The 22,778-nt window shown below is 41.5% G+C and overlaps 1 protein-coding gene and 1 long non-coding RNA gene across 2 annotated transcripts in view; both read left to right on the plus strand.

The window, feature by feature from the left end:
* Window positions 1–22,778, plus strand: part of LOC145867298 (uncharacterized) — a 680,253-nt gene that overhangs the window by 439,314 nt on the left and 218,161 nt on the right. The gene's annotated exons all lie outside the window — the stretch shown is intronic.
* Window positions 1,045–12,462, plus strand: LOC145867218 (uncharacterized). Its single transcript, XM_082971293.1, has 2 exons — window positions 1,045–1,069; window positions 10,401–12,462. Exons 1-2 carry the CDS (start codon window positions 1,045–1,047, stop codon window positions 11,531–11,533), a joined length of 1,158 nt encoding a protein of 385 aa, XP_082827419.1. The 3' UTR covers window positions 11,534–12,462.

The following is a 22,778-nucleotide window of genomic DNA, read 5'->3' on the forward strand; positions in this document are numbered from 1 at the left end:
ATCTGATTAACACCAGTAAATACAGTGAGTACTATCTAATAAAACAGGGACATTGATCTGATTAACACCAGTAAATACAGTGAGTACTATCTAATAAAACAGGGACATTGATCTGATTAACACCAGTAAATACAGTGAGTACTATCTTATAAAACAGGGACATTGATCTGATTAACACAAGTAAATACAGTGAGTACTATCTAATAAAACAGGGACATTGATCTGATTAACACCAGTAAATACAGTGAGTACTATCTTATAAAACAGGGACATTGATCTTTTATTTTATTTATTTTTTATTTCACCTTTATTTAACCAGTCTGTTGGGTCCATACTGTGTTGATTAACATTTGGTTCTGGTCCCTGAGTAGAGGGTCAGGAAACCCTGTTCTGATGGGTCTGTTGGGTCCATACTGTGTTGATTAACGTTGGGTTCTGGTCCCTGAGTAGAGGGTCAGGAAACCCTGTTCTGATGGGTCTGTTGGGTCCATACTGTGTTGATTAACGTTGGGTTCGTTCGACATGGCGGCCGACTTTTTTATTTTTTAAAGTTGAGTCAACTGACTGATCACCTTGCATCGTGTGTATAACTGCTCGATATTATTTGTACATCAGTCAGTCGCAATTTACCCATGGTACATCAGTTTTGATGCTCTCAAACACGGCCATTCATCCAGACATAAATCTATTGTTGTAGAACATCTGACATGTAGAAGAAGGAATCCCATCCGAAGGCTGTATTTATCAAGCGTCTCAGTAGGAAGGCTGGTCTCAGATCAGTTTTAGATGGACAGGTGGGATCTGTTCCTAGGTCAGAGCTCCTACTCTTATCAACCGTCTCAGTAGGAAGGCTGGTCTCAGATCAGTTTTAGATGGACAGGTAAGATCTGTTCCTAGGTCAGAGCTCCTACTCTTATCAACCGTCTCAGTAGGAAGGCTGGTCTCAGATCAGTTTTAGATGGACAGGTGGGATCTGTTCCTAGGTCAGAGCTCCTACTCTTATCAAGCGTCTCAGTAGGAAGGCTGGTCTCAGATCAGTTTTAGATGGACAGGTGGGATCTGTTCCTAGGTCAGAGCTCCTACTCTGATGAGACATTATATTTATTTCACCTTTATTTAACCAGGTAGGCTAGTTGAGAACAAGTCCTTTATTAAACCAGGTAGGCTAGTTGAGAACAAGTCCTTTAATTAACCAGGTTGGCTAGTTGAGAACAAGTCCTTTAATTAGCCAGGTAGGCTAGTTGAAAACAAGTCCTTTAATTAACCAGGTAGGCTAGTTGAGAACAAGTCATTTATTTAACCAGGTAGACTAGTTGAGAACAAGTTCTCATTTACAATTGCGACCTGGCCAAGATAAAGCAAAGCAGTTCGACAACATACAACAACACAGAGTTACACATGGAGTAAAACAAACATACAGTAGAAAAAGAAGTCTATATACAATGTGAGCAAATGAGGTGAGATAAGGGAGGTAAGGCAAAAAATGCCATGGTGGTGAAGTAAATACAATATAGCAAGTAAAACACTGGAATGGTAGATTTGTAGTGGAAGAAAGTGCAAAGTAGAAATAGAAATAATGGGGTGCAAAGGAGCAAAATAAATAAATTAATACAGTAGGGGAAGCGGTAGTTGTTTGGGCTAAATTATAGATGGGCTATGTACAGGTGCAGTGATCTGTGAGCTGCTCTAACAGCTGGTGCTTAACCTGTTGGGGATAGGGGGCAGTATTTGCACAGCCGGATAAAAAACGTACCCGATTTAATCTGGTTACTACTCCTGCCTAGTAACTAGAATATGCATATAATTGTTTGATTTGGATAGAAAACACCCTAAAGTTTCTAAAACTGTTTGAATGGTGTCTGTGAGTATAACAGAACTCATTTGGCAGGCCAAAACCTGAGAAGATTCTGTACAGGAAGTACCCTGTCTGATCATTTCTTGGCCTTCTTGATCATCTCTATCCAAAACAGGGGATCTCTGCTGTTACGTGACACTTCCTACGGCTCCCATAGGCACTCAGAAGGCGGCAAAAAGCTGAATGGTGGCTTTGCAGGCCCTGGCTGAAAAACATTAGCGCATTTTGATAGTGGTCGATCAGAGAACAGAGACTGGAGGCGCGTGCACGAGGCGACCCCATGTTTTTATTATTTCGTCTTTGAACGAAAACAACGACTCCCGGTCGGAATACTATCGCTTTTTTACGAGAAAAATAGCATAAAAATTGATTTTAAACAGCGGTTGACATGCTTCGAAGTACGGTAATGGAATATTTAGATTTTTTTTGTCACGAAACGCGTCGGCCGTGTAACCCTTCATTACCCTTGGATAGTGTCTTGAACGCACGAACAAAACGCCGCTATTTGGATATAACTATGGATTATTTTGAACCAAACCAACATTTGTTATTGAAGTAGAAGTCCTGGGAGTGCATTCTGACGAAGAACAGCAAAGGTAATCACATTTTTCTAATTGTAAATCTGAGTTTGGTGAGGGCCAAACTTGGTGGGTGTCAAAATAGCTAGCCCGTGACGGCGAGCTATCTACTCAGAATATTGCAAAATGTGCTTTTGCCGAAAAGCTATTTTAAAATCGGACATAGCGATTGCATAAAGGAGTTTTGTATCTATAATTCTTAAAATAATTGTTATGTTTTTTGTGAACGTTTATCGTGAGTAATTGAGTAAATTCACCGGAAGTTTGCGGTGGGTATGCTAGTTCTGAACGTCACATGCTAATATAAAAAGCTGGTTTTTGATATAAATATGAACTTGATTGAACAAAACATGCATGTATTGTATAACATAATGTCCTAGGAGTGTCACCTGATGAAGATCATCAAAGGTTAGTGCTGCATTTAGCTGTGGTTTGGGTTCATGTGACATTATATGCTAGCTTGAAAAATGGGTGTCTAATTATTTCTGGCTGGGTACTCTGCTGACATAATCTAATGTTTTGCTTTCTTTGTAAAGCCTTTTTGAAATCGGACAGTGTGGTTAGATTAACGAGAGTCTTGTCTTTAAATTGGTGTAAAATAGTCATATGTTTGAGAAATTGAAGTAATAGCATTTCTAAGGTATTTGAATAACGCGCCACGGGATTCCACTGGCTGTTGAGTAGGTGGGACGATTTCGTCCCACATACCCTAGAGAGGTTAACGGGATTGGTTGGACAACAACCAGTGAGATAGCACAGCGCAAAATTCCCCCCAAAAAATTCTCAAAATTTAAATTCAAGTATTATACGGCATTTTAAAGATACTCTACTCGTTAATCCAACCACATTGTCCGATTTCAAAAAGGCTTTACGGTGAAAGCAAAACATTAGATTATTGTAGGATAGCACCTTAGCAACAAAAAAAAGCCATTTTCCAAGCACGGATAGCCATCACAAAACTAGATATACAGCTAAAATTAAGCACTAACCTTTGACAATCTTCATCAGATGACACTCCTAGGACATCATGTTACACAATACATGCATTTTTTGTTCGATCAAGTTCATATTTATATCCAAAAACCCAATTTTTACATTGGCGCATGACGTTCAGAAAATGTTTTCTCCCCATAACTATCGGTGAATGGGCACATTAATTTACAGAAGAACTCATAAACGTTGACAAAATGTATAACAATTTTGTGGTAGTGCTTTGCTGCAGGAGGGACTGGTGCACTTCACAAAATAGATGGCATCATGAGGGAGGAAAATCATGTGGATATATTGAAGCAACATCTCAAGACATCAGTCAGGAAGTTAAATCTTGGTCGAAAATGATTCATCCAGATGGACAATGACCCCAAGCATACTTCCAAAGTTGAGGCAAAATGGCTTAAGGACAACAAAGTCAAGGTATTGGAGTGACCATCACAAAGTCCTGACCTCAACCCTATAGAAATGTTTTGGGCAGAACTGAAAAAGTGTGTGCGAGCTATAAGGCCTACATTCTGACTCAGTTACACCAGCTCTGTCAGGAGGAATGGGCCAAAATTCACCCAACTTATTGTGGGAAACTTGTGGAAGGCTACCCAAAACGTTTGACCCAAGTTAAACAATTTAAAGGCAATGCTACCAAATACTAATTGAATGTATTTCCTACTTCTCACCCACTGGGAATGTGATGAAAGAAATAAAACCTGAAATAAATAATTCTCTACTATTATTCTGACATTACACATTCTTAAAATAAAGTGGTGAACCTAACTGAGCTAAGACAGGGAATATTTACTAGGATTAAATGTCAGGAATTGTGAAAGATGTAGCTTAAATGTATTTGGCTAAGGTTTATGAAAACTTCCGACTTCAAATGTATATTGCAATATATTTCAATCTCTTTTTCCATTTTTAAATTAAATATTCCTTCTGGCAACCCGCCTCACCCAATGTGATACGGATCTGCTATTTTTTTAGACATTATATCTAGAAACTCCATCAGCAGCTAGCCATCAGAGGCTAACCAGCTAATTAGCTACTAGCTATTTAGTCATTGTTAGCCACTGCTAGCGGACCATTACACCGGATAATCGCAGCTAGCTAGCTGCTACCGAGTGGCCCAGCCCATCTCCCGGCCTGCTCAGTGGACTCTATGATCACTCGGCTACACAGCTGATGCCTCCTAGACTCTTCACTAACACAACTAGAAGCCACTATATCACCGGATTCCTGCCGTAAGCTCTGGACCTTTGCACCGGAGTGGCTATAGTGGCTAACACCCTTGTCCCGAAGCTAGCACCAGTTAGCATCAAGCCAGGCGCGTCTCCCGGCTAGCATAGTAACGACTACCTAACGGCTTCCCTGGTTCATATATTGCTGTTCACTGGACCCTATGATCACTTGGCTACATAGCTGATGCCTGCTGTACTGTTAAACAAAACGGAGTTCCGTGATTAATTATCTGTCGGCCCCAGCCTCGAACTCAGGCCCTGTGTGTAGTTAACTGACTCTCTCTGCCCATTCATCGCCATTTTACCTGTTGTTGTTGTCTTAGCTGATTAACTGTTGTCTTACCCGTTGTTGTCTTAGCTAGCTCTCCCAATCAACACCTGTGATTGCTTTATGCCTCGCTTTGTCTCTCTAATGTCAATATGCCTTGTATACTTTTGTTTTATTTTACTGCGGAGCCCCTAGTCCCACTCAACATGCCTCGGAGAACTCTTTTGTCCCACCTCCCACACATGCGGTGACCTCACCTAGCATAACTGGTGCCTCCAGAGATGCAACCTCTCTTATCATCACTCAACGCCTAGGTTTACCTCCACTGTACCCGCACCCTACCATACCCCTGTCTGTACATTATGCCTTGAATCTATCCTACCACGCCCAGAATTCTGCTCCTTTTATTCTCTGTTCACAACGCAATAGATGACCAGTTCAGATAGCCTTTAGCCGTACCCTCATCCTACTCCTCTGTTCCTCGGGTGATGTAGAGGTTAACCCAGGCCCTGTGTGTCCCCAGGCGCTCTCATTTGTTGACTTCTGTAATCGAACAAGCCTTGGTTTCATGCATGTTAACATCAGAGCCTCCTCCCTAAGTTTGTTTTACTCACTGCTTTAGCACACTCCACCAACCTTGATGTCTTTGCCGTGTCTGAATCCTGGCTTTGGAAAGCCACCAAAAATTCTGAAATTTCCATCCCCAGCTACAACATTTTCCGTGAAGATAGAACTGCCAAAGGGGGAGGAGTTGCAATCTACTGCAGAGATGGCCTGCGGAGTTCTATCATACTTTCCAGGTCTATGCCCAAACAGTTCGAGCTTCTAATTAAAAAAATTAATCTCTCCAGAAATAAGTCTCACTGTTGCCACCTGTTAACAGACCCCCCTCAGCTCCCAGCTGTACCCTGGACACCATATGTGAATTGGTTGGCCCCCATCTATCTTCAGAGTTCGTTCTGTTAGGTGACCTAAACTGGGATATCCTTAACACCCCGGCCATCCTACAATCCAAGCTAGATGCCCTCAATCTCACACAGATTATCAAAGAACCTACCAGGTACAACCTTAAATCCGTAAACATGGGCAGCCTCATAGATATTATCCTGACCAACTTTCCCTCCAAATACACCTCTGCTGTTTTCAATCAGTATCTCAGTGATCAATGCCTCATTGCCTGCATCCGTTATGGGTCCGCGGTCAAACGACCACCCCTCATCACTGTCAAACGCTCCCTAAAGCACTTCTGCAAGCAGGCGTTTCTAATCAACCTGGCCCTGGTCTCCTGGAAGGATATTGACCTCATCCCGTCAGTAGAGGATGCCTGCTTGTTCTTTAATTATAATTTCCTCACCACCTTAAATAAGCATGCCCCTTTCAAAAAATGTAGAACTAAGAACAGATATAGCCCTTGGTTCACTCCAGACCTGACTGCCCTCGACCAGCACAAAAACATCCTGTGGCGTACTGCACTAACAGCTCCCCACCCCCCGCAGTTACTTCCCCAAGCCTCCCCAGCTTCTCCTTCACCCAAATTCAGATAGCTGATGTTCTGAAAGAGTTGCAAAACTTGGACCCGTACAAATCAGCTGGGCTTTACAATCTGGACCCTCTCTTTCAAAAATTATCCACCGCCATTGTGGCAACCCCTATTACTAGTCTGTTCAACCTCTCTTTCGTATCGTCCGAGATTCCTAAAGATTGGAACGCTTCCGTGGTCATCCCCCTCTTCAAAGGGGGTGACACTCTAGACCCAAACTGTTACTGACCTGTATCCATCCTGCCCTGCCTTTCTAAAGTCTTCGAAAGTCAAGTTAACAAACAGAACACTGACCATTTTGAATCCCACCGTACCTTCTCCGCTGTGCAATCCAGTTTCCGAGCTGGTCACAGGTGCACCTCAGCCACGCTCAAGGTACTAAACGATATCATAACCGCCATCGATAAAAGACAGTACTGTGCAGCCGTCTTCATCAACCTGGCCAAGGCTTTCGACTCTGTCAATCACCGTATTCTTATCGGCAGACTCAATAGCCTTGGTTTCTCAAATGACTGACTTGCCTGGTTCACCAACTACTTCTCAGACAGAGTTCAGTGTGTCAAATCGGAGGGCCTGTTGTCCGGACCTCTGGCAGTCTCTATGGGGGTACCACGGGGTTCAATTCTCAGACCGACTCTTTTCTCTGTATATACCAACGATGTTGCTCTTGCTGCAGGTGATTCTTTGATCCACCTCTACGCAGAAGACACCATTCTGTTTACATCTGGCCCTTCTTTGGACACTGTGTTTGCAAACCTCCAAACGAGCTTCAATGCCGTACAACACTCCTTCCATGGCCTCCAACTGCTCTTAAACGCTAGTAGAACTAAATGTATGCTCTTCAACCGATCGCTGCCCGCACCCGCCCGTCCAGCATCACTACTCTGGACGTTTCTGACTTAGAATATGTGGACAACTATAAATACCTAGGTGTCTTGCTAGACTGTAAACTCTCCTTCCAGGCTAATATTAAGCATTTCCAATCCAAAATTTAATCTAGAATCGGCTTCCTATTTCGCAACAAAGCCTCTTTCACTTACGCTGCCAAACATACCCTCGTAAAACTGACTATCCTACCGATCCTTGACTTTGGCGATGTCATTTTCAAAATAGCCTCCAACACTCTACTCAGCAAACTGGATGCAGTCTATCACAGTGCCATCCGTTTTGTCACCAAAGCCCCATATACCACCCACCACTGGGACCTGTATCCTCTCATCGGCTGGCCCTCGCTACATATTCGTCGCCAAACCCACTGGCTCCAGGTCATCTATAAGACTTTGCTAGGCCGCCTTAACTCAGCTCACTGGTCACCATAGCAACACCCACCCGTAGCACGCGCTCCAGAAGGTATATCTCACTGGTCGTCCCCAAAGCTAACACCTCCTTTGGCCGCATTTCCTTCCAGTTCTCTGCTGCCAATGACTGGAACGAATTGCAAAAATCGCTAAAGTTGGAGACTTATATCTCCCTCATTAACTTTAAGCATCAGCTATCCGAGCAGCTTACCGATCGCTGCAGCTGTACACAGCCCATCTGTAAATAGCCCATCAAACTGCCTACCTCATCCCCATGTTTTTATTTACTTTTTCTGCTCTTTTGCACATCAGTATTTCTACTTGCACATCATCATCTGCACATCCATCACTTCAGTGTTAATTTGTTAACCTGTTGGGGGTAGGGGGCAGTATTTACACGGCCGGATAAAAAAACGTACCCGATTTAATCTGGTTATTACTACTGCCCAGAAACTAGAATATGCATATAATTATTGGCTTTGGATAGAAAACACCCTAAAGTTTCTAAAACTGTTTGAATGGTGTCTGTGAGTATAACAGAACACATATGGCAGGCAAAAACCTGAGAAGATTCTGTACAGGAAGTGGCCTGTCTGACCATTCCTTGAGCTTCTTGACTCTGTTTATTGAAGACTGAGGATCTTTGCTGTGACGTGACACTTCCTACGGCTCCCATAGGCTTTCAGAAGGCGGGAAAAAGCTGAATGATGTAATTCCAGCCACTGGCTGAAAAACATTAGCGCTTTTGGCAAGTGCTCTATCAGAGGACAATCTGACTGAGGCGTGTGCACGAGGCGACCCCATGTTTTATTTTCTTTCGTCTTTGAACCTAAACACGCTTTCCCGGTTGGAATATTATCACTTTTTTACGAGAAAAATGGCATAAAAATTGATTTTAAACAGCGGTTGACATGTTTCGAAGTACGGTAATGGAATATTTTGAATTTTTTTGTCACGAAATGCGTCGTGCGCGTCACCCTTCTTTACCATTCGGATAGTGTCTTGAACGCATGAACAAAACAGAGGATATTTGGACATAACTATGGATTATTTTGAACCAAACCAACATTTGTTATTGAAGTAGAAGTCCTGGGAGTGCATTCTGACGAAGAACACCAAAGGTAATAACATTTTTCTTATAGTAAATCTGATTTTGGTGAGTGCTAAACTTGGTGGGTGTCTAAATAGCTAGCCCTGTGATGCCGGGCTATCTACTGAGAATATTGCAAAATGTGCTTTCACCAAAAAGCTATTTTAAAATCGGAGATAGCGAGTGCATATCTATAATTCTTAAAATAATTGTTATGTTTTTTGTGAGTAATTTAGTAAATTCACCAGAAGTTTGCTAGTTCTGAACGTCACATGCTAATGTAAAAAGCTGGTTTTTGATATAAATATGAACTTGATTGAACAAAACATGCATGTATTGTATAACATAATGTCCTAGGGTTGTCATCTGATGAAGATCATCAAAGGTTAGTGCTGCATTTAGCTGTGGTTTGGGTTTATGTGACATTATATGCTTGCTTGAAAATGGGTGTCTGATTATTTCTGGCTGGGTACTCTGCTGACATAATCTAATGTTTTGCTTTCGTTGTAAAGCCTTTTTGAAATCGGACAGTGTGGTTAGATTAACGAGAGTCTTGTCTTTAAAATGGTGTAAAATAGTCATATGTTTGAGAAATTGAAGTAATAGCATTTCTAAGGTATTTGAATAACGCGCCACGGGATTCAACTGGCTGTTGAGTAGGTGGGACGATTTCGTCCCGCCGACCCTAGAGAGGTTAAATTGTAATTACTTCGCTACTATGGCCTATTTATTGCTTTTCCTCCGTACTCCAGATTTTTCTATTGTGTTATTGACTGTACTTTTGTTTATCCCACGTGTAACTCTGTTGTTTTTTCGTCGCAGTGCTTTGCTTTATCTTGGCCAGGTCGCAGTTGTAAATGAGAACTTGTTCTCGACTGGCCTACCTGGTTAAATAAAAAATAAAATCTTAACTTTATTGACAACACCCAAATGGATACTGTCATTAACACGATTCTTTAATAATTACACACAATTCATAATACTGTAGCAAATATTATATTAAACATTACATTCAAACGAGCCTTACAATTATAATCCAAAGTAGTGTGAAATGAACTCATCATCAACCTGGAAATGGAGGTTACTCCCCCGACTTTCCCCCATTCACATTCAGAATACATTGTGAAAAACTAAAATCTTTGCTCACCATTTTTGCTCCTGACAGATATACTACATCCATAACTATCGGTTTCTTCATTAGCAGGGAGGAGTTTCTGCAATCAAATTGCCCTCGTGCTGCAATTTTAGCAAACACAGAAAGGGGCCTATATTGGAGACCAAAAGTTGTCTGGCACACTGCTTAGAGTTTCAACAACATGAATAACTTATTTCTAGCCTACAATCATCGATGTTACTACTAATGTGAAAACAAGACAAAATATGACTATTCTTGCTCATTTTAAGGCAAATATCAAATAATTTTAACATTCATTACAGACGTCAATTGTTGTCCAACATCATGGCTACGCTGTTGGCATCACCTTTTACAGTGGATTACCGCTGTTGTGGGCCTTTAATCATCTGTCTGACTTTATTGTTCACACAGGAGAGAAACTTCACTATCGTGGATCCTCTGGGGAGCCTCAACAACCTCATGATGCTGAAGAGGCAGAGAAGAGTCTCTCCAGATCAGAACACCTCAGGAAACACCTGCAGAGACCCACAGGGAAGAAAACTCACTGCTGCTCTGATTGTGGGAAGAGATTCACCTCATCAGGCATTAAAATTCATCAGAGAACACACACAGGAGAGAAACCTTACAGCTGTGATCAATGTGGGAAGAGTTTTACTACATCTGGCTCTCTGAATCTACACCAGAGAACACACACAGGAGAGAAACCTTATAGCTGTGATCAATGTGGGAAGAGTTTTGGTCAATCTTGCCATCTGACTCAACACCAGAGAATACACACAGGAGAGAAATCTTATAGCTGTGATCAATGTGGGAAGAGTTTTGGCCAATCTTGCCATCTGACTCAACACCAGAGAATACACACAGGAGAGAAACCTTATAGCTGTGAACAATGTGGGAAGAGTTTTGGTCAATCTAGAGAGCTGACAGTGCACCAGAGAATACACACAGGAGAGAAACCTTATAGCTGTGGTCAATGTGGGAAGAGTTTTGGTCATTCTGGACAGCTGACAGTGCACCAGAGAACACACACAGGAGAGAAACCGTACAGCTGTGATCAATGTGGGATGAGTTATACTACATCTGGCTCTCTGAATCTACACCAGAGAACACACACAGGAGAGAAATCTTATATCTGTGATCAATGTGGGAAGAGTTTTGGTCGATCTTGCCATCTGACTCAACACCAGAGAATACACACAGGAGAGAAACCTTACAGCTGTGATCAGTGTGGGAATAGTTTTACTACATCTGGCTCTCTGACTTTACACCGGAGAATACACACAGGAGAGAAACCTTATAGCTGTAATCAATGTGGGAAGCGTTTTACTACATCTAGCCAGCTGACTTTACACCAGAGAATACACACAGGAGAGAAACCTTATAGCTGTGGTCAATGTGGGAAGAGTTTTGGTCAATCTAGCCAGCTGACATTACACCAGAGAACACACACAGGAGAGAAACCTTATAGCTGTGGTCAATGTGGGAAGAGTTTTTGTCAATCTGGCAATCTGACAGTGCACCAGAGAACACACACAGGGGAGTAATCTTATAGCTGTGATCAATGTGGGAAGAGTTTTGGTCAATCTAGCCAGCTGACATTACACCAGAGAACACACTGTATTGTATATATACAATAAATGTATTGGAGATGAGTTTTGTTTGGGCTCGTTCCAAGGGGACGAGAGTTCTAGAAGCTCGTGAGTTTTAGGATTCTATAGAAAGAGAAAGGATAAAAAAGTATAATTGTATATCATTATTTAGAAATACGTGTAGCCAGTAGACACCATGTTTATATTGTAGAAGGTGAAGCTTTGTAGATGATTATGTGAAATGGAAGTTGTAGAGATACTCTGAATGATCGGCTATGAAAAGCCAACTGACATTTACTCCTGAGGTGCTGACCTGTTGCACCCTCGACAACCACTGTGATTATTATTATTTGACCCTGCTGGTCATCTATGAACATTTGAACATCTTGGCCATGTTCAGTTATAATCTCCATCCGGCACAGCCAGAAGAGGACTGGCCACCCCTCATAGCCTGGTTTCTTCCTTGGTTTTGGCCTTTCTAGGGAGTTTTTCCTAGCCACCGTGCTTAGACGCCTGCATTGCTTGCTGTTTGGGGTTTTAGGCTGGGTTTCTGTACAGCACATTGAGATATCAGCTGATGTAAGAAGGGCTTTATAAATACATTTGATTGATTGATTGTACAACTGAATACATTCAACTGAAATGTGTCTTGGGTGCACTGATTGGTGTCACCTCGTTAGTCAGTATGTGTTACACCTGTGCTGGCTTGTCCATCTCGTTAGTGGGAAGGTGTTTCACCTGAGCTGGTCCAGGTTCTATTTAAGAGTGTCTGGCCCAGTGCTCCAGTTGTCTTGATACATGTGGAGAGTCAACACCTTTAGTTGCTCCACCTTTTTGGTTTGCTTCCTGTCTTTAAGTTTGGTGTGGGTTTTTCTTTTGTTTTCCTCTTCTTGGGCAGATTTAGTGGGTCTCATGGTGGGTGTCTTTTAGCTCCCAGTTGTTGTTACTAGTCAACTTTCAGTGGACACTGAGAGCAAAACTGCAACATTATGTAATAATACTTTTATTGCATCAAATGGTTGTTTTATGCAACAGAATAGAGGGTTCTTATAACTATTGTGTCTGTGTGTTCTACTGAGGATGGGCCTCTGGGAGAAAACACTGACAGGAGATTTACAATGTCTTTTGGGTGATAAAACCTAAAGAGACTGCATTCCAGAACATGAGTTAATGTTTCTGTTCTATATGGTACCAGGGAGAGATGACCTCAGGGCCAGACCCTGGTCTCTACACAAAGAGTACTGTTTTTACAGCAGATACTGTCTGCTGAGAATTATAAGTATCTTTCATACAAATCTTAACCTTGTGACCCGTTCTATACATCTGTTGTTGGTCATTTAGGTTGAAAGGGGTGTATCTTGGCTGTAAAATACCTTTGTACATTTGTATCGTGGCTCTCAAGATTCGTCGACCAGCCATCATTTATCGTAGAGCACTCAATTGATTCACTTTATATGTGTGTGTTGTTTTGACCTGCTTCCGTATTAGTAAGTGAATAAAGATTTAGTTTTAGAATAACTCTGACTTGTGTGATAAGTTTGTCTCAATTGATATTAAAGAAATTAACCACCACGTATGGGGATGTGAATCTTGACTTGGTGAGCGCTCCTGGTGACCTGGGTAAATGGTCCACAAGGGATTCCTCTAACTTGGGATCTCAGGGAGACCACACTTAGAGAACGGAGCAAATGGACCCACCTTTGATCTGAGAGGCAGTGAGCCGAGTGGATACCACATCTCGAACGTAGTTTAAAAAAAGAAAGAGGTGAGCGAAACACAAAGTTGAGTTTTTAGAAAATCCTCGTAGGCTCTGAGTGTGTATTCCTGTGTGGAGGTGTAAACAGGGCCCAGTCAGGAGGCTCTGAGGCTGTCAGCTATCTCTGTAAACTGGATGAGAACTAGAATCTGTGTTTACTAGTTAAGACCATTTATGATATAGTATAAGATAGTAAGGTGCACCTGTAATTGTTTTAAACCTGGACCCCATTTTAGAAGTATTGAAAGATGTAAATGTATGAGTTTCATTATCCTAGGAACTAACCATTAGATAGAAATGTGGAAATATTCCTGCAGGTTAAAATATTGTTGAAAAACAACTAATTGATTAGGTATGTTTGGGAATAGCATTGTGTGAATGTGGTATGAGAGTTGTGACTGTGATATGAGAGTTGTGTGACTGTGATATGCGAGTTGTGTGACTGATATGAGAGTTGTGACTGTGATATGAAAGTTGTGTGACTGTGATATGAGAGTTGTGTGACTGTGATATGAGAGTTGTGTGACTGTGAAATGAGAGTTGTGTGACTGATATGAGAGTTGTGACTGTGATATGAGAGTTGTGTGACTGTGATATGAGAGTTGTGTGACTGTGATATGAGTCTTAATCTGTCGTCTGGATAGTAACATATAGAAATATGCTGAATCAGATGATTGAAATGTGGATAATAAGCGGGATGATATTTTAGAAAGCAGCAGAAGGTCTATAGTTCCTGGGAGGCTTGATTTTGCCGTGGTCTCTGGGAGGTTAGAGAACCGTTGAGGATCCCATGGTCATTGTCATGGAAACTAAAGTTTATTTTTGGTTCTGCTGGGAGGATGTTTGGAGAGATGCTTCGTTGCTATGGAGAGTCCCTGAAAAAGCAAATGGAATGGTTGTCGTGACTACCTGAGAATTTCTTATGTTTTATATGGATTCTGTGAATATATGAAAATATGATGAATTGTATGTGTGTATAATGATTAGTAGAGATTTGATAAAGTAATACTGGGAATATAATTAGATACAATTTAAACAACCCATATGTAGACGAACGTAGGTTTTGAGTTGGTATCTTTAATGGATCATTTGATAAAGATGAGGTTTAAGCATTATTAAACTGTCTACAAAGTCTGAGCAGTTGTCTCAGAAACTGATGGGAGTGTGTCCACTTTAGGGTAAGTTACCCTAACAATGTAACTGTTGGTGCTGACATCTTCAGGACAGGAATACCGGTTTACTTAACGGAGGAATAAACACACATGTTCATCATTGGTGTTTTAACCAGAACGGGGGAAAATGCACTTTATTTATTTTCGCACATGCGCAGTCATACATCTCTCATAGGGCATGACTGTACCAGTGTAAGAACACAATTCAACAACATATTAGTCCACATGCCAACACCCCCACTTGCTCTTATACTGTACAAGTCGTATTCAACCTAACTTTATCAACACATTTAGCTTACAGTTATTCATCTCACAAATGTCAGTTTATATTCCAAACATGTAACCCAAGAATTTTTCATTTTTGAACTTCGTTACAGGTTTAGTCAAAACATCTGCAGCCATGTCTGCCGTTGGACAATATTCAATACTTATTTTACCATCACTGAGTGCAGATCGAATGAAATGATATCTGATGTCGACATATTTACATCTCTGACGACATACTGGGTTCTTTGACAGAGCAATTGCACCTTGGTTATCTTCAAAGATTGTTACTGGTGTATATTGGCACTCACTATCCATCTCGCCCAATAACTGTACAAGGTACAAACTTTCTTGTGTAGTAGCAGCCAGTGCCATGTACTCTGCTTCACATGTAGATAAAGCTACTGTTGGCTGCTTCTTAGACCTCCATGAAATGACAGGTCCACATTTAGTTAAACTAAAGCAATACCCTGTTATGCTTCGTCTGTCACTTTGATCTGCTGCCCAATCAGCATCACTATATGCTACGAGGTTGAGTTTTTTTTTCACCCCCTTTTTGTAACACAACTCCTGATTCATTGTTCCCTTCAAGTACCTCAACACATGTTTAGCTGTTATCCAGTGTTGCTCTTTTGGTTCTGATAGGTATTGTGACAGCTTGCTGACAATCCAACTGATATCCGGTCTTGTACATGTCATCACATATATCAAGCTGCCTATCACTTCACGATACCTTTTTGAATCAATAAGTTCACCATCACCATCAAAGTTTAGTTTTTTTGTTCACATGGTGTTGACCTTGTCTTACAGTCTGACATACCAAACCTTTCCAGTATCTTTGTTATGTACCTTGTTTGGTTCATCGTTATTTTCCCTTCACTTTGTGTAAAATCAATGCCTAGGAAATGTCCAAGCCTCCCAAGATCTTTCATCTTAAATTTTTCACTTAACATTTCTTTTACACTTGTGAGTGAGTCACTATCACTAGCAGCGATAATTAGATCATCGACCCAAATTATCAAAATGATCCTTTCTGTTGCAGTTTGTTTGTTATAAACACAGTGATCAGCTGGGTTCTGTGTAAAACCATTTTCACTAAGGTGATCATGCAACATTTTGTTCCAGTTCCTTCCTGACTGTTTCAGGCCGTACAATGACTTGTTCAGTTTACAGACTAGTTGCTCACCTGTATCTGACCTGACTTCAAAACCCTCTGGTTGCTCCATGTACACTTCACAGTCAATAGGAGCATGTAGATATGCTGTTTTGACATCCATCTGATGTAACTCTAAGTCATACTGAGCTGCTAGCTGCATCAAACAGCGTACTGATGTCATATTTGCAGTTGGAGAAAAAATCTCCTTATAGTCTATTCCTGCCACTTGACTATACCCCTTTGCAACATATCTTGCCTTGTATGTCTCAGTCTCATCTGAATTGTTTTTGACCGCATAGACCCACCTGCCCCCCACTGCATTTTTACCCTCTGGCAGTGTGGTTAATGTGAATGTATCATTTTCCCTAAGGGAATCCATCTCCTCCTTCATAGCAGTAGCCCAAATCTCTGATTTTGGTGAAATCATTGCTTCTTTGAAGGTTTGTGGTGCATTGCACATTACTCTGTAGCAGTAGTCAACACTAGGTGGTATCTGGTCATCACATTTCACTTTACACTCATAGTCTTTTAAGTACTGGGGTTTCTTCCTCGCTCTGTCTGGATAGCGTGGACTCTGACCATCTGAAGTCTCAATTTGCACATCTTGTGTCTCTTCTGAGTTTTGATCTGCCATCTTGGCTTTCGGCATGGGGTTTTCAAATCTCTCCCCATGAAGATCATCACTGTTTTCCAAATCTGTCTGAGTTTGGTGTTCGACTACACCTTTTGTAACACACTTGACTAATCTGTTTTTAAGAACTTTCCCAGTGTCTGGGTAGTAGACTAGGTATGCTGGACTATTTTTATCATACCCGACAAAAATACCCTTTTCACATCTTGAGTCTAACTTTTTCTTGTTCTGTCTATATGCATAGCAAACAGATCCAAATTCTTTCATCTTTGAAAGATCAGGCTTTCTCCCAGTAAACATGTAGTGTGGAGTCTGTCCTACACGCTTATTGTAACACCTATTGCGAATTACTGCAGCAGTCATTACAGCATATGTCCACAAGTTCTTTGGTAGGTTGCTTTCAAGTAGCATGCATCTTGCCATTTCGAACAGTGTTCTCCAATTTCTCTCAGCGGTCCCATTTTGATGGGGTGAGTAAGGGGCTGAAGTTTCATGCCTTATGGCGTTCTTACTGAGCAGTGACTGGAACTCTTTGGCTGTGAATTCTGTGCCATTATCTGACCTGACACACTTTATTTTCCCATAAGGGGCCACATCAGCAATAAACTTCTCAGTAGCTTTTACAGTATCACTCTTTGCTTTTAGGAAATACACAAAAACTGCCCCTGAATAATCATCCGTAAATGCTAGAGTATATCTGAACCCATCTTTCGCCTCTGGCTCAATAGGGCCAGCCAAATCAGTGTGCACAAGCTCAAGAGCCGCTTTTACCTTTTCATCAGGCTCTCTGTTTCTGCTCTGAACAAATTTTCCCTGAGTGCAGATTTCACAGTTGAGGGTAGATTTGTCAATCTTACCTGTGATTTTCATTCCCTCTGTCACATTTTCTAACTTTGACACATCCTCAAAATTACAGTGGCCAAGAATTTTGTGCCATGTGTGAATATCATAGCACCCATGACATCCATCATCATTTTCATCACTTACAGTGTTAAGATAGTAAAGTCTATCGTACTCCTTGATGTCAAAAGTGGTACCGTTCTTGTGGATGAGCTTGTTACACCCCTGTCGAAAGTTGACTGAAGCTCCGTTGGCTGTCGCTGCTTTAACAGAGAAAATGTCCTGTGGAAACGACGGCACGTACAGCGCCTTCGTCAGCGTTGTTTTTACCCGACGACCCGTGTTGTCTCTCAGGTAAACCTCCGCTGCACCTCTCCTCTCCGCGACACCATTCGTTCTTGTTCCGTCAGCCAGCTCCACGGAATGTTTTTCCGGTTTGAAAGTCTCGTCAAACTCCTTAAACTTCCCGATGTCCGTGACTATATGTGACGTTGCTCCCGTATCAACCATCAGCCCTTTCTGTTTCAGTCCACTAACCTGACAGTCACTTATTCTGAATGCAAATGTGTGGCTTTCAGCATCTGTTGCTTGTTTCACATTGTCTCTTCTTTTTCGTCTGCAATTTGCGTCAGTATGAGTGGATCTCTTGCAAAAACTACACCACTGTCTCCGTTCTTTGCGCTCTCCAGTAACGATACATTGCCGGGCCTTGTGCCCTTTCTGGCCACAGTTGAAGCAGGTTATCTCGGTCCCTTTATCTCTCCCTCTTGGCCAGCTAACTTTAATGTTACTTGCCTTCATCACGTTGTCGTCAGTGGAAATGGCGCTAAACTTCTCGGTGCTTTCATAGCTCCTCAACTTGGTTTTGAACTCGCCAAAAGTTGTCGGCTCCTCACTCTGCGTAATGTGGATGGCAAACGGCTTAAATGATTCGGGCAAACCTTTCAGAATCATTGCAATCAACAGCCCATCACTTAAAGTCTCTTCAGCATTTCTCAGTGCTGTAATAGCCGTCTCAGCACGAATGATATAGTCCGTAACACTTTTGTCAGCGGCTTTCTGAAGAGAAGTTAGTTCAGTGTAGAGGCTAATCACACGTGGCTTCCCTTTACCTGCATAATGTTCCCTCAATATCTTTAACGCTTTTCTCCCATCATCTGCTGCTTCTCTCATTATCAGGGAAAGGCTTTTATCATCCAAAACCTGTATCAATTCGGCGTAGGCTTCTTCATTTTTCTCTCCGTCTTCTTCATCTTCATCCACGCTCAATATGGCGGCCTTTAGCCCAAGCAAACCCAAGTGCCCCAAAAACTTTGTCTCCCATAACTCGTAGTTTTTTTCATCTCCGTCGAAATATAATCTATTCCATCGGCTTCCATGTTCCCTCCTGGGCCCATAACCTGTTGGTGCTGACATCTTCAGGACAGGAATACCGGTTTACTTAACGGAGGAATAAACACACATGTTCATCATTGGTGTTTTAACCAGAACGGGGAAAATGCACTTTATTTATTTTCGCACATGCGCAGTCATACATCTCTCATAGGGCATGACTGTACCAGTGTAAGAACACAACTCAACAACATATTAGTCCACATGCCAACACAATATATTTGGAAAAAACCCCATTATTTTCCAGTGTTTCTTTGATGTATTGCGCGATCGTATCAGCTGTCTCATTTGGAGTGTTTTTAACTTCGACTAATTTACTTTGCACGCCACCATTCTTCCAATCAAAATACTGAATAAGCAGAGGGAATATTTTCACAGCACCGTGATTGCTCCCATCAGTAGAAACACCACAGTAAGGTATGTCTTCTAGTGCTTTCTGAGCTATGTCGACAGAATGTGGTGCTATCACAGCGTTAACAATTGCTTCGGTCTTAGTACGAGCGCTTGAAAAAGGTCAAAGCAACGCAAAACCCCCAAAACGCACACAATGAATGGAGACTGTAGGAAGCAAAACCCGAATCCCGGACATTCTGGGCGATTTAGAAATCCCGGCCGGACACATTTTTTAGGTCCAAAAAGAGGACATGTCCGGGAAAAAGAGGACGTATGGTCACCCTACATAATTAGATGCTATTTTTAAACTACAATGACCATAATGCACTGCGTGCCTACTTGTCTTGTCTGTGTTTATTTTACACCTGCTATGTAAAAGAGACAGAAGAATGCACAATGGTCAATGCTATCTGGGATCCTTGGGACATCCCTACCCTAAACCCTAACCTTAACCCCTACCTTAACCATTTTAAATGTCAACTTCAACGGGCTAGGGACGTCCCAAGGATGTATCTCTACCTGAAAATACATGATCTAAGTGATTGATAGTTGGTATTCAGCAGTCATAAAGCCTTATTTACTTTAATGAACTACTAAAAATAGTGATTTTGTCAGACAGCAGCTCTACACTTTATTGACTGACTGATCCATTCTTCCTTCCATCCCTCCTCAGCCTTCCTCTCCTCTGAAGACCCAGTGAGGGTGGAGCTCAGTCAGAGAGCTGTTGAGGAACTGGTTAGGAAGAACACTTCTACAGCCAGAGAGGTGAGAGGTCACACATGGTTTAGATGGTAGGCTTTGGCCTTCCCTGTAGCTCAGTTGGTAGAGCATGGTGTTTGCAACACCAGGGTTGTGGGTTCGATTCCCACGGGGGGCCAGCACAGAAAAAAAGAAAGAAAAAAACATGTATGAAATGTATGTATTCACTACTGTAAGTCGCTCTGGATAAGAGCGTCTGCTAAATGACTCAAATGTAAATGTAATGCAAATGTAAATATTTATGTCCCCTTAGCGGTTCATCACGTCAGCTAAAGGGAATATGTTCCATCATCTATGTTTATTTACATTAGTGCAAATTGTCCACTGATATTGGTGTAATTTCTCACCCCTTTTGGCTGTATAAAAGTTAATTTCCCCTCAGACACACACATTTGTTCTTTGATATTATGAAGGTCATTTGTGTCAAATGTACTTTTCCCCACTCATTCACCCCATCTCTTTACATTGCTTATGCATATTCAGTGGCCTGACTGTGTCAAAGGCTCATCCTGGTAGATCTGAACCTAATGCAGCTTGGAGTGATCAGATGACACATTTTAGTGCCAGGTATAACTGAGGCCATAGATGCTCCATATCCATTACTTTGAGTGTTTTATATATTACTAAGTGTTAATTTCTGTGTTGCAGGGGCAGTCAATGTTTACCACTCCACCACACCTTCAGCAGGCTTCAAAAGTGGGATTGATACTGTTTTCATACTAAGAGGGACCAGGAGTCTGTTGATTGGTCAGTCATTGGGTTAATGTGTTGAAATCAAATCAAGCTTTATTTATACAGCACCTTTCAGACATGGATGCAACACAATGGTTTCACAGAAAAAAAACTAATTAAAAAAATGAAAATAAACAGAAATATTTAGTACACAACAAACAGAAGACTAACAACTGAAAGACTAATGAACATTCTAAGGAATTGCCATTGATTTAAATATTAATTGGATGCAATATCCAACCCAAAATATAAACTTGTTTTTAGGAGGGGCTCTGAAAGACATTATGGGGGTGTCCACTGAAAGTTGACTAGTAACAACAACTGGGACCTAAAAGACACCCACCATGAGACCCACTAAATCTGCCCAAGAAGAGACAAACAAAAGAAAAACCCACACCAAACTTAAAGACAGGAAGTAAACCAAAAAGGTGGAGCAACTAAAGGTGTTGACTCTCCACATGTATCAAGACAACTGGAGCACTGGGCCAGACACTCTTAAATAGAACCTGGACCAGCTCAGGTGAAACACCTTCCCACTAACGAGATGGACAAGCCAGCACAGGTGTAACACATACTGACTAACGAGGTGACACCAATCAGTGCGTCCTACGTGCTAACGAGTTAGACGTGCTAACGAGCTAGACGGGCTAACGGGCTAGACGTGCTGACGGAGCTAGACGTGCTAACGAGCTAGACGGGCTAACGAGCTAGACGGGCTAACGAGCTACACGTGCTAACGAGCTAACGAGCTAGACGGGCTAACGAGCTAGACGGGCTAACGAGCTAGACGTGCTAACGAGCTAAAGTTCAACCTCAAAACATAAATGGAAAAACCAAAGCCTGTAACACCTTCCCCTTTAAGACAACAAATATATCCTATATTTTCGTTGGACAAGTTTGCTCACCACCAACAGAAAACAACTTCCATTTCACATTATAATCAACTACAATGCTTCACCTTCTACAATATAAACATGGTGTCTACTGGCTGTCAACAATTAAAAACAAGAAAAAACACGTATTTCTAAATAATAATATACAATCGTACTATTTTTTTCTCCTTTTTCTGTCTATAGAATCCTAAAACTCACTAGCTTCTAGAACTCTCCTCTTCCTAAAACTCACTAGCTTCTAGAACTCTCGTCTTCCTAATAGTCACTAGCTTCTAGAACTCTCGTCTTCCTAAAACTCACTAGCTTCTAGAACTCTCGTCTTCCTAAAACTCACTAGCTTCTAGAACTCTCGTCTTCCTAAAACTCACTAGCTTCTAGAACACTCGTCTTCCTAAAACTCACTAGCTTCTAGAACTCTCGTCTTCCTAAAACTCACTAGCTTCTAGAACTCTTGTCTTCCTAAAACTCACTAGCTTCTAGAACTCTCGTCCCCTTGGAACGAGCCCAAACAAAAATCATCTCAAATACGGAAAAACATGCCGTATAACAAAACTCAAATCAAATTGTACTGCGCCGAATACAACAGACCTAACAGTGAAATGCTGACTTACGAGCCCCTAACCAACAGTGCAGTTTCAAAAACATACAGAAAAGAATAAGAGATAAAACTCATCTCCAACACGGAAAAACGTGTCAAAATAATATGTGATCCATGGTAACGGACTGGCTAAACGCAAAACACAAAACTTTTTAACTGCCCACCCTTGAGACAATCAGCAACCAAGTTGTCCTGACCACAGACATGTCTGATTTCAAGAGGAAACTCCTGCAATATCCGTAGTAACTTTCCACCTCACTGCGGAGCTTCTCTCTCTTTTCAGGGTTCACTAGATAGGCATGTTGTTGGAACGGGGCCCAGTCCCCAATGTCATGCTCTAGTACATTTGGTTTGGCACATCTGAGAATGATCCCTGATATTATAAAATTACATTATAAAATTATCCCTGATATTACGTCAATATAATTGTACCCAAAAATTGTCAGTTGGTTGCATAAATCATTGATTACTAAATGTTACATTAATTGTAAATATGAAATATCAAACCAAATGTACACCCCTTTGTTAATATGTATTGGCAATAATTAACTTAATGGTGAGGCATGGAATAATAAAACACGTATCTTTTGTCAGGCTGAATGTTTGAAATATGA

The sequence above is a fragment of the Salmo salar genome, unplaced genomic scaffold, assembly GCF_965601325.2.
Source record: "Salmo salar unplaced genomic scaffold, fSalSal1 ptg000257l, whole genome shotgun sequence".
Classification (NCBI taxonomy): domain Eukaryota; kingdom Metazoa; phylum Chordata; class Actinopteri; order Salmoniformes; family Salmonidae; genus Salmo; species Salmo salar.